The sequence below is a fragment of the Sciurus vulgaris genome (assembly GCF_902686455.1).
Source record: "Sciurus vulgaris genome assembly, chromosome: 13".
Classification (NCBI taxonomy): Eukaryota; Metazoa; Chordata; class Mammalia; order Rodentia; family Sciuridae; genus Sciurus; species Sciurus vulgaris.
The window spans coordinates 71,636,675-71,654,325 of NC_136474.1; the positions used below are offsets into that span (position 1 = coordinate 71,636,675).

General features: G+C 35.9%; 1 protein-coding gene across 15 annotated transcripts in view; it reads right to left on the reverse strand.

Annotated features, from left to right (window-relative positions):
• PIAS2 (protein inhibitor of activated STAT 2) overlaps nucleotides 1-17,651 on the reverse strand; it is an 89,745-nt gene that overhangs the window by 61,329 nt on the left and 10,765 nt on the right. For all 15 annotated transcript variants that reach the window (XR_013758729.1, XR_013758730.1, XR_013758731.1 and 12 more), the window contains one exon: nucleotides 11,388-11,862. Coding sequence is in view for 11 of the 15 variants with exons in the window: in XM_079108768.1 (XP_078964894.1) it covers nucleotides 11,388-11,862 (475 nt within the window). In the remaining 4 variants the exon portion in view is untranslated. The remainder of the gene's footprint in view (nucleotides 1-11,387; nucleotides 11,863-17,651) is intronic.

Below are 17,651 nucleotides of genomic sequence, written 5' to 3' on the forward strand. Positions count from 1 at the left end.
ATTTCTAGAGATATATGCTCCTCCCAAACTGAACCAGGAGGACATACACAATTTAAACAGATCAATATCAAGCAATGAAATAGAAGAAGCCATTAAAAACCTACCATCCAAGAAAAGCCCAGGATCAGATGGATTCTCAGCCGAGTTCTACAAGACCTTCAAAGAAGAACTCATTCCAATACTTCTCAAAGTATTCCAGGAAATAGAAAAGGAGGGTACCCTACCGAACTCATTCTATGAAGCTAATATTACCCTCATACCCAAATCAGGAAAAGACACATCAAGGAAAAAAAATTTTAGACCAATATCCTTGATGAATACAGATGCAAAGATCCTTAACAAAATATTGGCAAACCGTATCCAAAAACATATTAAGAAAATCGTGCACCACAATCAAGTGGGGTTCATCCCTGGAATGCAAGGATGGTTTAACATCTGTAAATCAATAAACGTAATCCATCATGTCAATAGACTTAAGGATAAGAATCATATGGTTATTTCAATTGATGCAGAAAAAGCGTTCGACAAAATACAACATCTCTTCATGCTCAAAACACTAGAAAAAATAGGGATAGTAGGAACATACCTGAACATTGTAAAGGCTATTTATGCTAAGCCCATGGCCAACATCATTCTTAATGGAGAAAAACTGAAACCATTCCCTTTAAAAAGGGGAACAAGACAGGGATGTCCTCTTTCACCACGTCTATTCAACACTGTCCTTGAAACTCTAGCCAGAGCAATTAGGCAGACCAAGGAAATTAAATGGATACGAATAGGAAAAGAGGAACTTAAGCTGTCACTATTTGTGGATGACATGATTCTATATCTAGAGGATCCAAAAACCTCCTCCAGAAAACTTCTAGACCTCATCAATGAATTCAGCAAAATAGCAGGCTATAAAAATCAACACACATAAATCTAAAGCATTTTTATACACAACCGACGAAACAGTGAAAGGGAAATGAAGAAAATAACTCCATTTGCAATAGCCTCAAAAAAAAAGAAAATATTGGGAATCAATCTAACCAAAGAGGTAAAAGATCTCTACAATGAAAACTACAAAACATTGAAGAAAGAAATTGAGGAAGACCTTAGAAGATGGAAAGAACTCCCAGGTTCTTGGATAAGCAGAATTAATATTGTCAAAATGGCCATAATACCAAAAGTGCTATACAGATTCAATGCAATTCCAATTAAAATCTCAATGACGTACCTTACAGACATAGTGCAAGCATTCATGAAATTCATCTGGAAGAATAAGAAACCCAGAATAGCTAAAGCAATCCTTAGCAAGAAGAATGAAACAGAGTATCACAATACCAGAACTTCAACTATACTACAAAGCAATAGTAACAAAAACGGCATGGTATTGGCACAAAAATAGACAGGTAGAACAATGGTACAGAATAGAGGACACGGACACAAACCCAAATAAATACAATTTTCTCATACTAGACAAAGGGGCCAAAAATATGCAATGGAGAAAAGATAGCCTCTTCAACAAATGGTGCTGGGAAAACTGGAAATCCATATGCAACAGAATGAAACTAAACCCCTATCTCTCACCTGGCACAAAACTCAACTCACAATGGATCAAGGACCTTGAAATCAGACCAGAGACCCTGCATCTTATAGAAGAAAAAGTAGGTCCAAATCTTCACCTTGTTGGCTTAGGATCAGACTTCCTTAACAGGACTCCCATAGCACAAGAAATAAAAGCAAGAATCAATAACTGGGATAGATTCAAACTAAATAGCTTTCTCTCAGCAAAGGAAACTATCAGCAATGCGAAGAGAGAGCCTACAGAGTGGGAGAATATCTTTGCCACTCATACTTCAGATACAGCACTAATTTCCAGAATATATAAAGAACTCAAAAAACTCTACACCAAGAATACGAATAACCCAATCAACAAATGGGCTAAGGATATGAACAGAGGCTTCACAGAAGATCTACAAGCAATCAACAAACATGAAAAAATGCTCACCATCTTTAGTAATAAGGGAAATGCAAATCAAAACTACACTAAGATTCCATCTCACCCCAATTAGAATGGCAATTATCAAGAATACAAGCAACAACAGTGATAGAGGATGTGGGGGAAAAAGGTACACTCATACATTGCTGGTGGGGCTGCAAATTAGTGCAGCCACTCTGGAAAGCAGTGTGGAGATTCCTTAGAAAACTTGGAATGGACCCACTATTGGACCCAGCTATCCCACTCCTCAGCCTATACCCAAAGGACTTAAAATCATCATACTACAGAGATACAGACACATCAATGTTCATAGCTGCTCAATTCACAATAGCCACATTGTGGAACCAACGTAGATGTCCTTCAATGGATGAAGGGATAAAGAAACTGTGGTATATATATACAATGGAATATTACTCAGCTATAAAGAATAATAAAATTATGGCATTTGCAGGCAAATGGATGAAATTGGAGAATATCATGCTAAGTGAGATAAGCCAATCTCAAAAATCCAAAGGGCAAATGATCTCGCTAATAAGCGGATGATGACACATAATAGGGGGTGGGAAGGGAGAAGAATGGAGGAAGGAGGGACTGTATAGAGGGAAAAGAGGGGTGGGAGGGGTGGGGCGGAGGAAAAAATAACAGAATGAATTAAACATCATTACCCTATGTAAATGTATGATTACGCTAATGGTATGCTGTTACTCCATGTACAAACAGAAACAACATGAATCCCATTTGTTTACAATAAAAATAAATTTAAAAAATTTTAGAAAAAAAAGATATGACAACCACAAAAAAGGATAAAATGAATAAATAAAATTCTGTGCCTAAGAGCCATTTCCTATTTCAGTCTGATAAGCCTAATTAACATAAATAAATCTCTCTAGAGTCAGATCCACTGTGCCAAAATCAGCAGGTATCTACACCTGCAAAGCTGGGTACAACATCGTCAGTGAATTTGCCAAGATACATGCCAGTATTTGAGGTTCCATCAGAATTACTACAGTTAACTACCTAGAAAATTTCGCACAAATCAAGAAAACTTAACATTTAGAATGTTTTCAGTCATGTGACACATATAATCTTTTTAAACTTACAACTTAATGTGAGTAGTTTATATCAAAATAGACATTATCTTTATTGTGGTCTTCTATTTTTCTGGCACATTTTTTACTTTACCTATCATTTCTTTGCTACCAAATTTTCAATCCAGTTTACTACCTCCTGGTCCTATGGAAAAATGGGTATTTTATCATCATATATCTACTGTAACTGAACTCTAAGAATTTACAGCAACAGTAGTGCATGTAAATAAAATCTGATTTGTATTAATGCTGACATTTTTAGATTTTATAACAAAACAGCAGCCAAAAGCTTGCTAAACTTAGCATAAAGTAAATCTATTAACTGAATTATAATTTTAATGCAGATCATGAGAAATAAAAGCAGAATGTAAACTATAGCATGCATATTTTACAATTCTATTTATTTTCTATTTTCTATATTTTGAATTTGGGGAAATCAGTTCTGCACAGATCCTATGAATGCTCTTATAATTTTTTTCACTTTTTAAATTTGTTCTTTTTAGATATACATGACAGTACAGTTATTTTGACATATCATACAACCATTCTTGTGGTTGTATATGATGTGGAGTTACAGTGGTTGTGTATTCATATATGAACTTAGGAAAGTTACGTTCGATTCATTCTACTGTCTTTCCTATTCCCATTCCCCCTCCCTTTCCTTCATTCCCCTTTGCTTAATTCAATGAACTTCTTAAATGCTTTCATATAAAAACAGAGGGATTCCAGCAGCTCAGGAGGCTAAAGCAGGACTATCAAGAGTTCAAAGCCAACCTCTGCAACTTAACCAGGCCCTAAGCAACTCAGTGAGACCCTGTCTCTAAATAAAAATATAAATCTGGGGATGTGGCTCAATGGTTAAGCACCCCTGGCTTCAATCCCCAGTACCTCCCTCCCGCAAAAAGAGGGAAAAACTACCACAGATCAAGGATATGAATTAAATAACTAAATAAAGCTTTATTCAAATTCTTTCAGTTTTCAACAACCTGTCAAAATGTAGATTTTATTTTCCTAAGATGGCCACAACATCTCCCATCATACAGTTCTTAAACCTTGACTCTTTCAATTTAACAGGTTTTAGATCTGTTCTTCTGTATAGACATACTTAAGGATTTCATACATAATTATCTTTAAAAAGAAAAATTGAAGAGAAAAAGACTGCTTTTGAGAGAAAATCAGAATAGCTACTTAAAGGGAGAAAAATAGAAAAGATTTTTGTTTTTGGATTAGAAAATGTTCCATTTGTTATAGAAAAATTTCAGCTACAAAGAACTTAAACGTTACTAGACACACCCAAGTTTTCTAGATACCACACATTTTAAATGCCAGGTTATTTTACCATTTTGAACACAAATCATTCCAAACTGCAAAACTATATAATAATGTATATTCTTTTTTTAAAAAATATTTTCAGTTGTATGACACAATACTTTTATTTATTTTATGTGCTCAGGATCAAACCCAGTGCCTCGCTAGGCAAGTGCTCTACCACTGAGCTACGCACCCAGCCCTAACAATGTATATTCTTTTTTTTTTTTTTTTTTTTTTTTGGCAGTGCTGGGGATTGAACCCAGGACCACGGGCTTGCAAGGCAAGCAGTCTACCAACTGAGCTATATTCCCCAGCCCATAATGGTTTTTTGTTGTTGTCGTTTCATTTTTTAAGAAAGGGTCTTGCTAAGTTGCCTAAACTGGCCACTGTTAAGCACGGCACCTTAACTGATAGGCAAAAACAATAAAAATAACAAAGATGGGCACAGTAGTGCACATCTGTAATCCTAGCAACTTGAGAGCCTGAGGCAGGAGGATTGCAAGTCTGAAGCCAGTCTGGACAGCTTAGCTAGATGCTCAATGGTAGAGCATCTGTGTAGCATGCTCAACTCTTGGTACCACAAACAACAACAACAAAATCCCAGTAATCACCTAATTCACTGTATGAACCAAGTCTGTATAGCTTAGCCTGACAATGTCAAGAACACATGCTTTCTGCAGGAGGTCCTGTGTTCAACAACCAGCATTGCAAAAGAAAGAATATGTGCTTTGAAACATGAATTTGAGAATCCTTCTTGACCCCTAAGGCTTTTAAATTCCCAGTTCCCAAACGTCAACAAGTTATTTTATACCAATGTTAAAAATATTTTCAACACTACAAAGCCAAACTATTAAAACTTAAGGCAACTTCTGAATGTATTCACATTATTGCTATAGAAGTTATGATACTAAAAATATTCAATTAAATGTTATTATTAGAAATTTTTTTTTTCTATTTTTCTTTGGCAGACTATGAATCAGCTTCATGTTACTATGATGACATACCCGAGATAATTCACTTACAAAGAAAAAAGATTTTTTTGGCTCACAGTTTTGGAGGCTCCAGTCCACAAATCATAGGCCCCATTATTTTGGGCCTGTGGTGAGGCAGCACATGGTAGATGGGCGGGGGGAGGTCTGGAAGTGGGAGTAAAACCACTCACTCACCTCATGGCCAGAAAGGAAAAGGGAAGAGGATGGCATGAGTCTTGGAATCCCCTTCTGAGGCATGACCCCTATGACTTAAGGCCCAGCTCCCAAAGATCCACAATACCACTTTGAGGAACAATCCTCAAAGATATGGACACCACCAAGGATGCTACCCACATTCAAACCATGGCACCAACTACATGGTATCCTACTGACACTTTAACTTTCTACCTCAAAGTCTAAATGATGATTTCTTTTTTTCTTTACCCTTGAGACAGAGTCTCACTATGTTGCCCAGGCTGCTCTGAAACTCACATTCAGGTGATCCCCCCACATATCTGGGATCATAGTTGTGCACCACCAAACCCAACTTAAGAGCAAACTGCTCATTGTTTATTATTAATCTGACATCATAAGACTATATACTGTAATTAAGAAAACTACTTCATTATCTACTTACAAAGGTAAGAATATGTTCATAAAAATAATGATGGGTGGGAATCATGAAAAACAATTTTTGGTTTGGAGGGGAGAAGTTTATAAACCAGAAGTTTATATATATTTCTTGCAACCTAAGTTTAACTATAAGCAAAATGTGGATTATTCTTAGCCATTCTTCAACAAAAAATACCTCTGGCCATTGTTGTATGTAAGCCAAACAAGAAAGTTATATCTCAAATATGAATGTTTCATTAAATTTGTACACAGTCTACTACTTTCCTTTAACCTTACTGAGGTTAATGAAAGAGAAATTCCATGACGAATACAAGAAATTTCTTAAAATTCCTATTTCTGAACAAAGCCAAAAAGCGAAGAAAAGCATGAGTTCTTTCCAGAGTTCATCTCTCAGAGCAGTAATGTACTGCCAGCAAGTGGAGAAAAGACACTGCTACATCTTTTAGTACCCAGTCTTCTTTCCAGGCAGTCAAACATTTCTGTAATACCTTCTGTTGTAACCACTACCCTATAGACTCTTTAATCCTCTGTCCTCTCCTTAGCTATATTCTTTGGAAGTCCCATTGAGTAAGGTTATCCAAGTGGGTTAGCCAACTCTCTATCGCTATAATGAATCCCTGAGATAAATCAAGTTGTAAAAAGATTATTCTCAGGGGCTGGGGAGATAGTTCAGTTGGTAAAGTACTTGCCTTACAAGCACAGGGCCCTGGGTTCGATCCCCAGCAAACCCCCCCCCACCACCACCAAAAAAAAAAGAAAAGATTATTCTCAGAGTTTTGTAGGTTTCAGTCTATTATTGGCTGGTCATGTCACTTTGAGCAAGCCCATGAAAGAACAAAACAGATCACCCTCATGACCACAAAGTTGAGGAGAGGAAAAAAAGAATAGACTGGTGTCCCATGGATGCCTCTGAGGGCATGCCCCCAATATCCTAAAGACCCCCTACTACGTTCCACCTTTTAAAGGGTCTACAATCTCCCAATAAGTGCCAAGTTGGGGACCAAGACTTTCAAAGCAAGGATTTTTGAGGGGGACATTCAGACTCAAACCATAGCACCAACCATAACTCTTGTCTGACTCTTTCTCAAAATATATACAAAAATTTTTTGCAATAAGTGCTAAGAAACATGTGACTGAATCCTGGTATTAACCACTGGTATTACCAAAAACCAGGTTAAAGGAAAAAACACAAAATAGACTATTGGGCTAGGGTTGTGGCTCAGTGGTAGAGTACTTGCCTAGCATGTGTGAGGCCCTGAGTTTGATTCTTAGCATCAAACCCAAGTAAATAAAATAAAAGGTCCACCAATATGGGCTGGGGATATAGCTCGGTTGGTAGAGTGCTTGCCTTGCAAGCACAAGGCCCTGGGTTCGATCCCCAGCACCGAAAAAAAAAAAAGGTCCACCAATAACTAAAAAGTATTTTTTAAAAAAGAAAATAGATTATAAAAGTATTTTAATCAGATAAACCAACCTTTGAAAGAAGCTAACAATGAAAATACCATTATAAAGAAAAACAACTAGGTAATTACATTTGAAGTATTTGCTGTTAATTTTAAAAATGAAAAAATTAAACAAGATATAAGTGTTGGTTTAAAACTTGCAAATATTTGTTTTTAATAGCACCCAATAAAGGCAGGAACTAATGAGCAATGAGAAATATTTTCTTATTTACTTGTGGGAATCTAAACTGGTACAGTATTCTAGAAACTAACTTGGCAATATATTATCAAAAGTCTAAAATGTTCTTCCTCCTTAATCCAGTAATTCTTACAAAACTTTGTACAATAATAAAATGTGCACAAATAATGAATCCTTATTTCAGAATGAACATAAAGAAGTAACAAAACGTATTACTTTATTTACTTGGTTCGGTTTTACTAAAATAAATGAAATAAAGAGGAAAAATGTGTGTGCGTCTGTGTGTATATCTGTATCTACAAATCTATCTCATCATCCTGTTCTGCCACCAATCAGGTCTTACCAACTCCATTAACCAATCGTGCCCCTTACGACTTCCTTCTGACTCAACCAAGGTGTATACTACTAAAAGAGGGGAAAGCAGGTTTTCAAATTATCTGAAACAAAAAGGGTTTTCCCAGGACAGAAATGAAAACAATCTTCCAGGTTAATCGTGAAATCCTTTTTCCCAATTTATTTCATCAATAAGTCCAATACCTCCATAAATAATTTCATTAAGCACAAAAATTATGCTCTGGAAACACAGAAGTCAATAAGCTGGGAAAAAATTGTTAGTCTTAAGTAGCAATGTAAAATTTCTCAAATTTTCTGAGCAGTTGATGACATTAAACCTGTGTCAAACTCCCTGTGTTACTTTGGGAAAAAAACAATTATAAAGAGGGTATTTTTATTTTTTTAGGAAAGCAGTTTAAAACTATATTAAACAGAAACTAGATTTATTTATAAATATATCAGGGGCTGGGGAGATAGCTCAGTTGGTAGAGTGCTTGCCATGCAAGCACAAGGCCCTGGGTTCAATCCCCAGCACCCAAAAACAACAAATATATATATATGTGTATGTATATATATATATATATATATATATATATATATACACACACACATACATATACATATAAACATCGAATCAGAAAGAGATCTATATCTGTTGCAATTCACACTGAACAATAAATCACGAGTTATAAGAAGAATGCTTGAGGAAATTCTAGCCAGAGCAATTAAGCAAGCAAAAGAAATGAAAGGCATACAATTTATAAAGACGTAAAATTATCTGTTTACTGGTATCTTTTATTTAAGCCCCACAATTCCACATTTTTAAAAAGATGTAATACAGAAAAGTATCAATATACAAAGTCAACACACAAATCAGTTATACTCCTAAAAATGAGCAATATAAAAGGAAAGTTAAGAAAACAATTCCATTTATATTTGCATTAGAAAAAATACTTCATAATACCACAGAGGTGAAAAACTTACATGACAAAAAGTACAAAGCACTAATGAAACAAACTAAAGATAACATAAATAAATGGAAAAATACCCCACATTCATGGACTGGAACACAATATTATAAAGATGCCAATACCAACCAAAGCAACTCAATTCTATCTATCTCAAAATCCCAGTGAGATTTTTCCATAAAAAGAAAAACCTGTTCTAAAATGCTCACAGCATGTCAAGAAACCCTGAATACTCAAAACAATCTTGAAAGAGAACAAAGTTAGAGAACTCACACTTTGTATTTCAAAACTTACTGTAATGTTACAGTAATCCAAACAGTTTAGTACTGGCATGAAGACAGACACCTAGACCACTCAAACAAAAAACACAAAAATAAAAACTTGATGCCAGGCCTGGTGGTGCACACCTGTAATCCCAGCAACTCAAGAGGCTGGAAGGCAGGAGGATCACAAGTTCAAAGCCAGCCTCAGCAATTTAGCAAGACCCTCGGCAACTTAGTGAGACCCTGTCTTAAAATAAAAACACATAAAAAAGGTCAGGGATATGGCTCAGTGGTGAAGCCCGTTCTGGGTTCAATCCCTGGTACCGTTAAAAATAAAAAGAAAACTTCTGCATTATGTCAAATGAATTTTGACAAATCTGCCAAGTCCATTGTAAAGGGGAAAGGTAGTCTTTTCAACAAATTATTTGGGAAAATTGGATATATACACACACAAAAGAAAATAGTTGGATCTTACCTAATGTTACATACAAAAATTCAAAATAAATCAGCCCAGTAAAACCTACAACTATAAAACTTCAGAGAAAAACATAAGGCAAAATCTTCACCACATGAGATTTGGCAATGATTTCTTGGATCTGACATAAAAGGATAGGCAACAAAATAAAAAAATAAATTGGATATCACGTAAATGTTTTAAATTTTGTATCAAAAGACAAAAAAAAAAAAAAACAGTAATTCACAGAATGTGAGAAAATATTTGCAAATTATATTTCTGATATCTGGATATATCCACAATATAAAGAAAACTCCTAAAACTCAACAACAACAATCCAGTCCAAAAATGAGCAAAAGACCTGAACAGACATTTCTCCAAAAATATACAAATGGTAAATAAGCACATGAAGATGCTCAACATCATAATCATTACACAAATGCAAATCAAACTGTAAGATGTCACCTTAGGATGGCTACTATTAAAAAGAAAAAAAGGAAAAAGAAATGTTGGCAAGGATGTAGAAAATGGAACCCCTGTGCACTGGTGGTAGAAATATAAAATGGTACAACTGCTATGGAAAATAGCATGGCAATTTCCTCAAAACATAAAATTATCATGATACAGAAATTCTACTTCTGAGTATATAACCAGGAGAATTCAAAGGAGGGTCTCAAAGAGATTTTTGTAAATTCACATTCATAGCAGTATTATTCACAACAGCTCAAAATTAAAAGCAACTGAAATATTCATTAGTGGATAAGCAAAATGTGGTAATGGAAGTAAACATTAGAACAATAGTCTTAAGGGAGTGAGACCGAAGGAGTGGGTAATGGAGTGGGGCATGTAAAAAGTTATAGTACTGTAGCCAGGTGTGGTGGTACATGCCTATAAACCCTGTAATCGGGAGGCTGAAGCAGGAGGATTCCAAGTTTGAGACCAAACTCAGTAATTTAGCAAAGTCCTAAGCCACTCTGACCCTATCTCAAAGAAATAAAGAGGATTGGGATGTGGCTCGGTAAGCGCCCGAGTTCAATCCTCTGTATCAAAAAGGAAAACAAAAAGCAAGTTATAGTGTTACATTTATTCAGCCTTAAAAAGGAAGGGAATTCTGACATACACTACTACATCAAGAACCTTTAAGACACATATTAAATGAAATTAGGTAGTTACAGGAAGACAAATATTACATGATTCCATTTATATGAAGTGCCAGACTAATCAGAATCAGAGATAGAAAGTAGAACTGTTGGGGTTCTGTAGTAGCTTACTGGAAAAGCACAAACTTAGCAGGCGTAAGGCTCTAGTTCAATCTCCAACACCAAAAAAGAGCAAAAAGCAGAAGAGTGGCTGCCAGGAGGTGGAAAAAAGGGGAATGGTGAATTATCATTTAATGAGTACAGTTTTAGTTTTACAAGATAAAGAGTACTGCATATGGCTGCTGGTTACGGCTGCACAAGATTACTAACGTACTCAATACCATTAAACTGCATTTACAAACAGTCAAGATGGCAGATTTTATATTATGTGTAGTCTATCACAATTTTAAAAATCGCAAAAAAAAAAACACTTGAATGATACAAATAGTTATGTCAGACTTCACTTATGGTTACTAATTTTTTTTACCCATACATTTAAACATTTGACATTCATATCTCAATTTTGTAGTATTAACAGCAAATCACTAATCAGTAGTTGAAGGCCTCTTTGTTTTCTTTACTTCCTTGTCCAGAAAAACACTTACCTAAACTTGTGGGCTTGATGAGAACATCAAGGACATCATAAAAGGGCAGGTTTTTTAACTGCACATCAGGATGGACAGGAGGAATTGGAGGAGATGGCTGCTGCATCTCAAACGTGGGCTTGGTATCTTGAAGCAGCACAGAAGCAACAGGAGAGGACGGAGAGTGAGGTGTAACTGAAGTGGAGGGTAATGCGTGGATTCCAGCCACAGCCAAGTCAGGTTCTACAGGTGAGGAGTTACCATCCAAATTAAAAACCGATGATTTGATTGTGGATAAGTCAGAAAGTCCTTCAAGAGTCCGTGGATATCGACGTCTATACAATTCTCGGATTTTAATCTGAACCGCAGGGCTGCAGCCACTCTTCAATAAATGCAGTGCCCTCATTAGTAGGTCATGTTTGCGTCCACTTTTATTCCGCCCAGCAAAGCCTAGTAACACTTGTAGTTCAGAAACCCTAAAACTAGAAACCATATTCTAAAAAAGAAAGAGAAAAAAAAATTAGCTAACCATCATTTTCAAACACAAAAATCCTACCTAAAATATAGTATAAAATCTCATTTTTCCTCTATTGTCATGTGCTAGTAACCAGCATTTTCACATGCTAATCACTAATATCCATAAAATCCATTCTCTCATAAAAATTATTCAGGTTACATATATTTTGTTATACTCTTCATTCTGGTAATCTAATCTATTGGTGTCTATTAACTTATTCATTATTTAATTATGCATTAACTAAATCCATATTTACTTTATGAGTATGGATTCTATACCCAATTAAATGTTCATTTCAAAACTAAGCCTAATAATGCATGTGGTCACAAAATCATCACTAATTAACCTAACAAATAATTAGATGTGGTTATATGTATAAATAGTAAATTTACAAAATCAAGACATAACCATGATCCAAAACCCAACAGACTTTTTGACCCCAACTCAAACATCAGGGAACAAACAACATAAGAAAATGACATTTTAAAGTATTAAAGCTAAAATCACATTCACTTTATTTAGCAGTCAAACTTCCAAAATGATTAAAAATCCCAACTGGATACTGAAATGAGAAAAAGACCTTTGGAATGGGTAGACTACTAAAGGACAAGATTACCCTCCATCCCAAACTACTGACTCCTCCTGGGTATAAAATAAAGGCAGTCCCCGCTTCACATCTCATCTTCTATTTATTCAACAAGATCTAATAGGGGCTGGGCAGATAGCTCAGTCGGTAGAGTGCTTGCCTTGTAAGCACAAGGCCCTGGGTTCGATCCCCAGCACCAAAAAAAAAAAAAAAAAAAAAAAAAAAAAAAAAACTAATAAATACTTTTAACCACTTGATTCCTCATGAATCCTGCTAATGTGATTTTCAGTCAGCTCTGAATTTAGAAGTAAACCACATGGGTCAGACTGACCAACAGCACACATATACCATCCAGTGAGAGAGAGGAAGACCTGGAGCTGAACGAAGTCCTTCCAGAATCCTAATCACAGAAGACCCTCCTCTTACTGTGGCACTACTGAGAGATGATGAAATCTTTCAGAGGTAGTACCTAGTAGAAAGAAATTAGGTCACTGAGGGCATGCCTCTGATGCCCGGGGCTCCTTCCTCTATTAGCTCCAGGCTGCCACATGTACAACAAAACTGTTCCACCATGTGCTTCCCCTGCTACAATGTTCTGCCTTATCACAGGCCCAAAGCAATGGGTCCATGTGAACATGGACCAAAACCTCTAAAACCATGAGCCAAAATAAATATTTTCTCCTTATAAATTAATTATCTAAGGCATTTTATCACGGCAAGGGCAAGTTAACTAACACACAGGAATAATACAGGGGAAGGGAAACTACTGAGGGAAGGTGACAAATCATATTAATATTGCTTACACTGTTACAATATTAAAACAATAAACATCTTTATTTAAGAGTGTGGTATCATTTATAAGCCAATATTAACACATCAACAATGTTTTCTGTACGTATACCTGATACAGTTTATCCGAGGACTATAAGAATGATTTAACATAAATTGAGTAAAGCTCTTGGTTTAGATGATCTCTACAAAGGTAGGAGATCAGTGGCAGAGTACTTGCCTAGCAAGAGCAAGTTGGGCAGGGTAATCGCTATCCTTGCAGTCACATAGTACAAAACGTGATTTTCTTTTGAATAATTTGTAGGAAGCAGATAGAAAAGGATCTACATGAAAAAAAGACAAGTTGATCACTATTGAAGTTCAGTACTCAGTACATGGGCAATTCTCTTATCTCTGGAAATGTAACAATGTAACCAACAGGGAAAAGTAGGTACCTGTCATACAATGACACTCTGTACTACCTTCTAAGCTTTTCTACAAATTTCATAGTAGTATAGACTTAAACAAAATATGACAGTTTATTTAAAGGTGGGGAGTGGGGTGGGAAGATTGTGATCTAAGTGACATTTTCCATTAAAGGAACCTGGCTGCTTGGGGGAAATGCTGGATTAGAGGACAGGGGTAGAAAATGCATACAAAATCAACCTAAACCATTTTATCATACCAAAAAAAAAAAAAAAAAAAGGCAAGAAAGTGATCCCAACAGCCTAAGATCTGAAATAAGCATCAAAAATAAATAAATAAAAATAAATGCATTAGATTCAAACACTAAACATGTAATAAACTGTATTCATAACAATAGTTTTAAAAACTCACTGACTGCCCTTAGAGAATATTGGGGAAATAACAACAACAAAAAAAGATGCATTGGTTCAAGAAGGAAAAGTCCAAATTATTTAGATAAATGCTAGAAGGGCATTTGATAAAATTTTATTCATTTCTAATAAACCTCTCAAACAGCTATAATAGGAAACTGTTAACATGACTAATGGTATCTATCAGAATCAATAGCAAATATCCTATTAAAAAAGAAACATTGTACCACCAAGAAAAAAAAAAAAAAAGAAAGAAAGAAACATTAAGCCCAGTGCAATGGGGTACACCTGTAATCCCAGCAGCTCAGGAGGGAGGCAGGAGGATCATAAGTACAAAGCCAGTCTCAGCAATGTAGTGAGGCTCTGAAGAACTTGGTAAGACCCTGCCTCTAAATAAAATATAAAAAGGACTAGGGATGTAGCTCAGTGGGTAAGTACCTCTGGGTTCAATGGGAGGAAGGGAGGGAGGGAGGGAGGGAAAGAAGGGGAGGAAAGGGAAGGGGAGGGGAGAGAAGGGGAGAGAAGGGGAGGAGAGGGAAGGGGAGAGGAGGGGAGGGAAAGGGAGAGGAGGGGAGGGAAGGGAGGAACAGGAACGTAAACATCTATAATCCCAGAGACTTGAGGCTTAGGCAGGAGGAATGTGAGTTCAAGGCCAGCCTCAGCAACTTAGCAAGGCCCTGCCTCAAAACAAAAAAATTAAAAAAGGCTGGGGATGTGGCTCAGTGGTTAAGTGCCCCTGGGTTAACTCTCTGGTACCCACCCCCTCACCCCCAAAAAATAAACATTGTCATAAAGTCAAGGTCTTTAAAATGTACATTGTTTTGTCACTCAACATTGTTCTAAGTGATACAACAAATCAATAAAAGGTTTTTAAAGTCACATTTACAAACAGGACTGTTTATACTGGAAATAGAGAATCCACTGAAATTTAGGATCAACAGCATTAAACCAACAAAACCCTTCTGTTAAATACTGTTTCAGATTTCATATCATTTTAAAATCAATTTTATTGCTGGATATGGTGGTGCATACCTATAATCCCAGAGAATTGGGAGGGTGAGGCAGGAGAATTGCAAATTTGAGGCCAGTTTCAGCAATTTAGCAAGTCCTAAGCAATTTAGCCACACACTATCTCAAAAAGGACTGGGTGTAGCTCAATGGTAAAACACCTCTGGGTTCAATCCCCAATACAAAAACAAATCAGTAACATTTCAATGAATGACTTAGTAGATGGAGAGCATAAGAGATCAAACTTAACAGTATGTATAATACAGCAGGTAGTGATCAATGAATGAACAGTGAAAGCAAATAGGAAATTAACAAATAAGGGATTTGCAATTTTATAGTAGGAGGATCACAGTGAAAGGGTAACTGAATGAACAAAGAGTAAGAAAATGCCCAAGGAATATCTGAGGAAAAACATTTCCAAGCACAGGACACAGCTGATGCAAAAGTTCCCAGAAGAAAAGCAGGGGGTAAAGCAAAAAGCCAACCACTGATGAACCAGAATAAGCTAGAAAAATGCATAATGAGATAGCAGAAGGGTGGGGAAACGGATATGGCTTGGCAGAACATCTGCCTAGCACATGTAAGGCCCCGGGAGGCAGAGATGGGGACAGGTGCAGAAGGGGAAATGTCCATGAAGAGCGAAGAAAATGACGACCCTGAGAGAGGATTTAGCCTAAACAATTATTGTACAATACCAAATTTATGAGGTTGCAGAAAGAATGAAAATTCTGGGCAACAATGTAAACTAGTAGGGTAGTAAGCAGTTTAAAGTATTCTACAGGTGAGAAAGGAAAATTTTAGACTGACACACATTGAAATTTTAAGAAAAATGAGGCATGGTGGCACATGCCTGCAATCCCAGTGGCTCAGGAAGCTGCGGCAGGAGGATCGCAAATTCAGGGCCAGACTCAGCAACTTAGCACGACCCCGCCTCTTAGTAAAATATAAAAAGGGCTGGGGATGTTGCTTAGTGGTTAAGCACCCCTGGGTTCAATTCCTGGTACCTCCCCACCAAAAAAAAAAAAATTAAGATAAATTGAGACAATATCAAGAGACTGTGAGAAAGCAAAAACATAATTTCATAACCAGTTAAGTGGGAAAAGCATGGCAATGAGGAAAAAGAAACCAACAATACATATGAAAACAAAGACAAAACACAAATTAGGAAAACACAAAATAAAATGGGTTAAAGCAAGTGCATCTTTTGATAACCCCAACAAATCAAAAGAAATAAAACTGTCTACTAAAAAAACAAGATTAGGGACATCATTACAGAAAATGCAGACATCAAAAAGATAATACAGGAATCCGAAGAACAACTCTGTACTCATTGATTGGGCAATACAGGTAATATGGACCAATTTCCTGAAAAATACAAACTACCAAAACACAGTTGATAAAATGAATCTTTTAAATACACTTCTAATATGTAATTAAGGAGACACTTAATTCACAATTTTAAAACTCCTAAGAGAAATTCCTAGCCCCAGGTGATTTTACTGGAGAATTCTATCAAAGAAAAATAAACCCCAATTCTACATAATATCTATGTATAATACAGAAAAGAGCTAAAACACTTCCAAATTCATTTTGAACCCAGTATTATCCTAAGACCAAAGCAAAACGAACAGTACAAAAAATAAAACCACACACCAACATCTTCCAAAATACAGATACTAAAATCCTTAACAAAATATTAGTAAATAAAATTCAGCAATATATAAAAAGAATAATGCACGTGACCAATGGGGTTTATGCCAGGGTTGGAAAGACTGGTTTGCTGTTTGAAATCAACATATCAGCTAAAAAAGAAAAAAATGTATGATCAAACCAATCAATGCAGAAAAGGTATTTGACAAATTCAGCACCCAATCATGATCAAAAACCCTCAGAAAAATAGAAACAGAAGGGAACTTTCTCAACTTTATAAACAGCATTGACAGAAAGAAAACAAGAAAAAGAAAAAGTTAGCTCTCCTACCATGGTTAATGGTGAAATTAATGTTTTCACCATAACTAATGTTGGGAATGAAGCAAGGATGACTACTTTCACCACTTATTCAATATAGTGCTACAAGTTCTAACTAGTAAAAAAAAGACAAGAAAAGGAAATAAAAGGTCCAACAGGTTGGAAAGAAAAAAAGAAAAAAAAGTAAAACTCTTTACTTTTGGCATGACTGTCTATATAGAAAATGCCAACAAATCGAAATGACTCCTAGAACTAATAAGTGAGTTCAGCAAGGTGACGGAACACAAAACTAAAACCAGCCACATCATCACATCTTTATAAACAAACAGTAAACATGAGTAGAAACAAGTTAAAAACATAACCCCATTCATAATCACCCCAAAGAAAATTAAAATATGTATGTAAAAATTTTAAAAACATGTATAGAACTTGCATACTGAAAACACAAAACACTGGTGAAAAGAAATCTAAGAACCAAACAAATGAATTCTTCTTCTTGGACTAGAAGACTTAACATAGTAAAGATATCAATTCTCCCCAAATTGACATACAGGTTTAACACAGTACCTATCCAAACCCTAGTAAGAGTCAGGTGTGGGGGT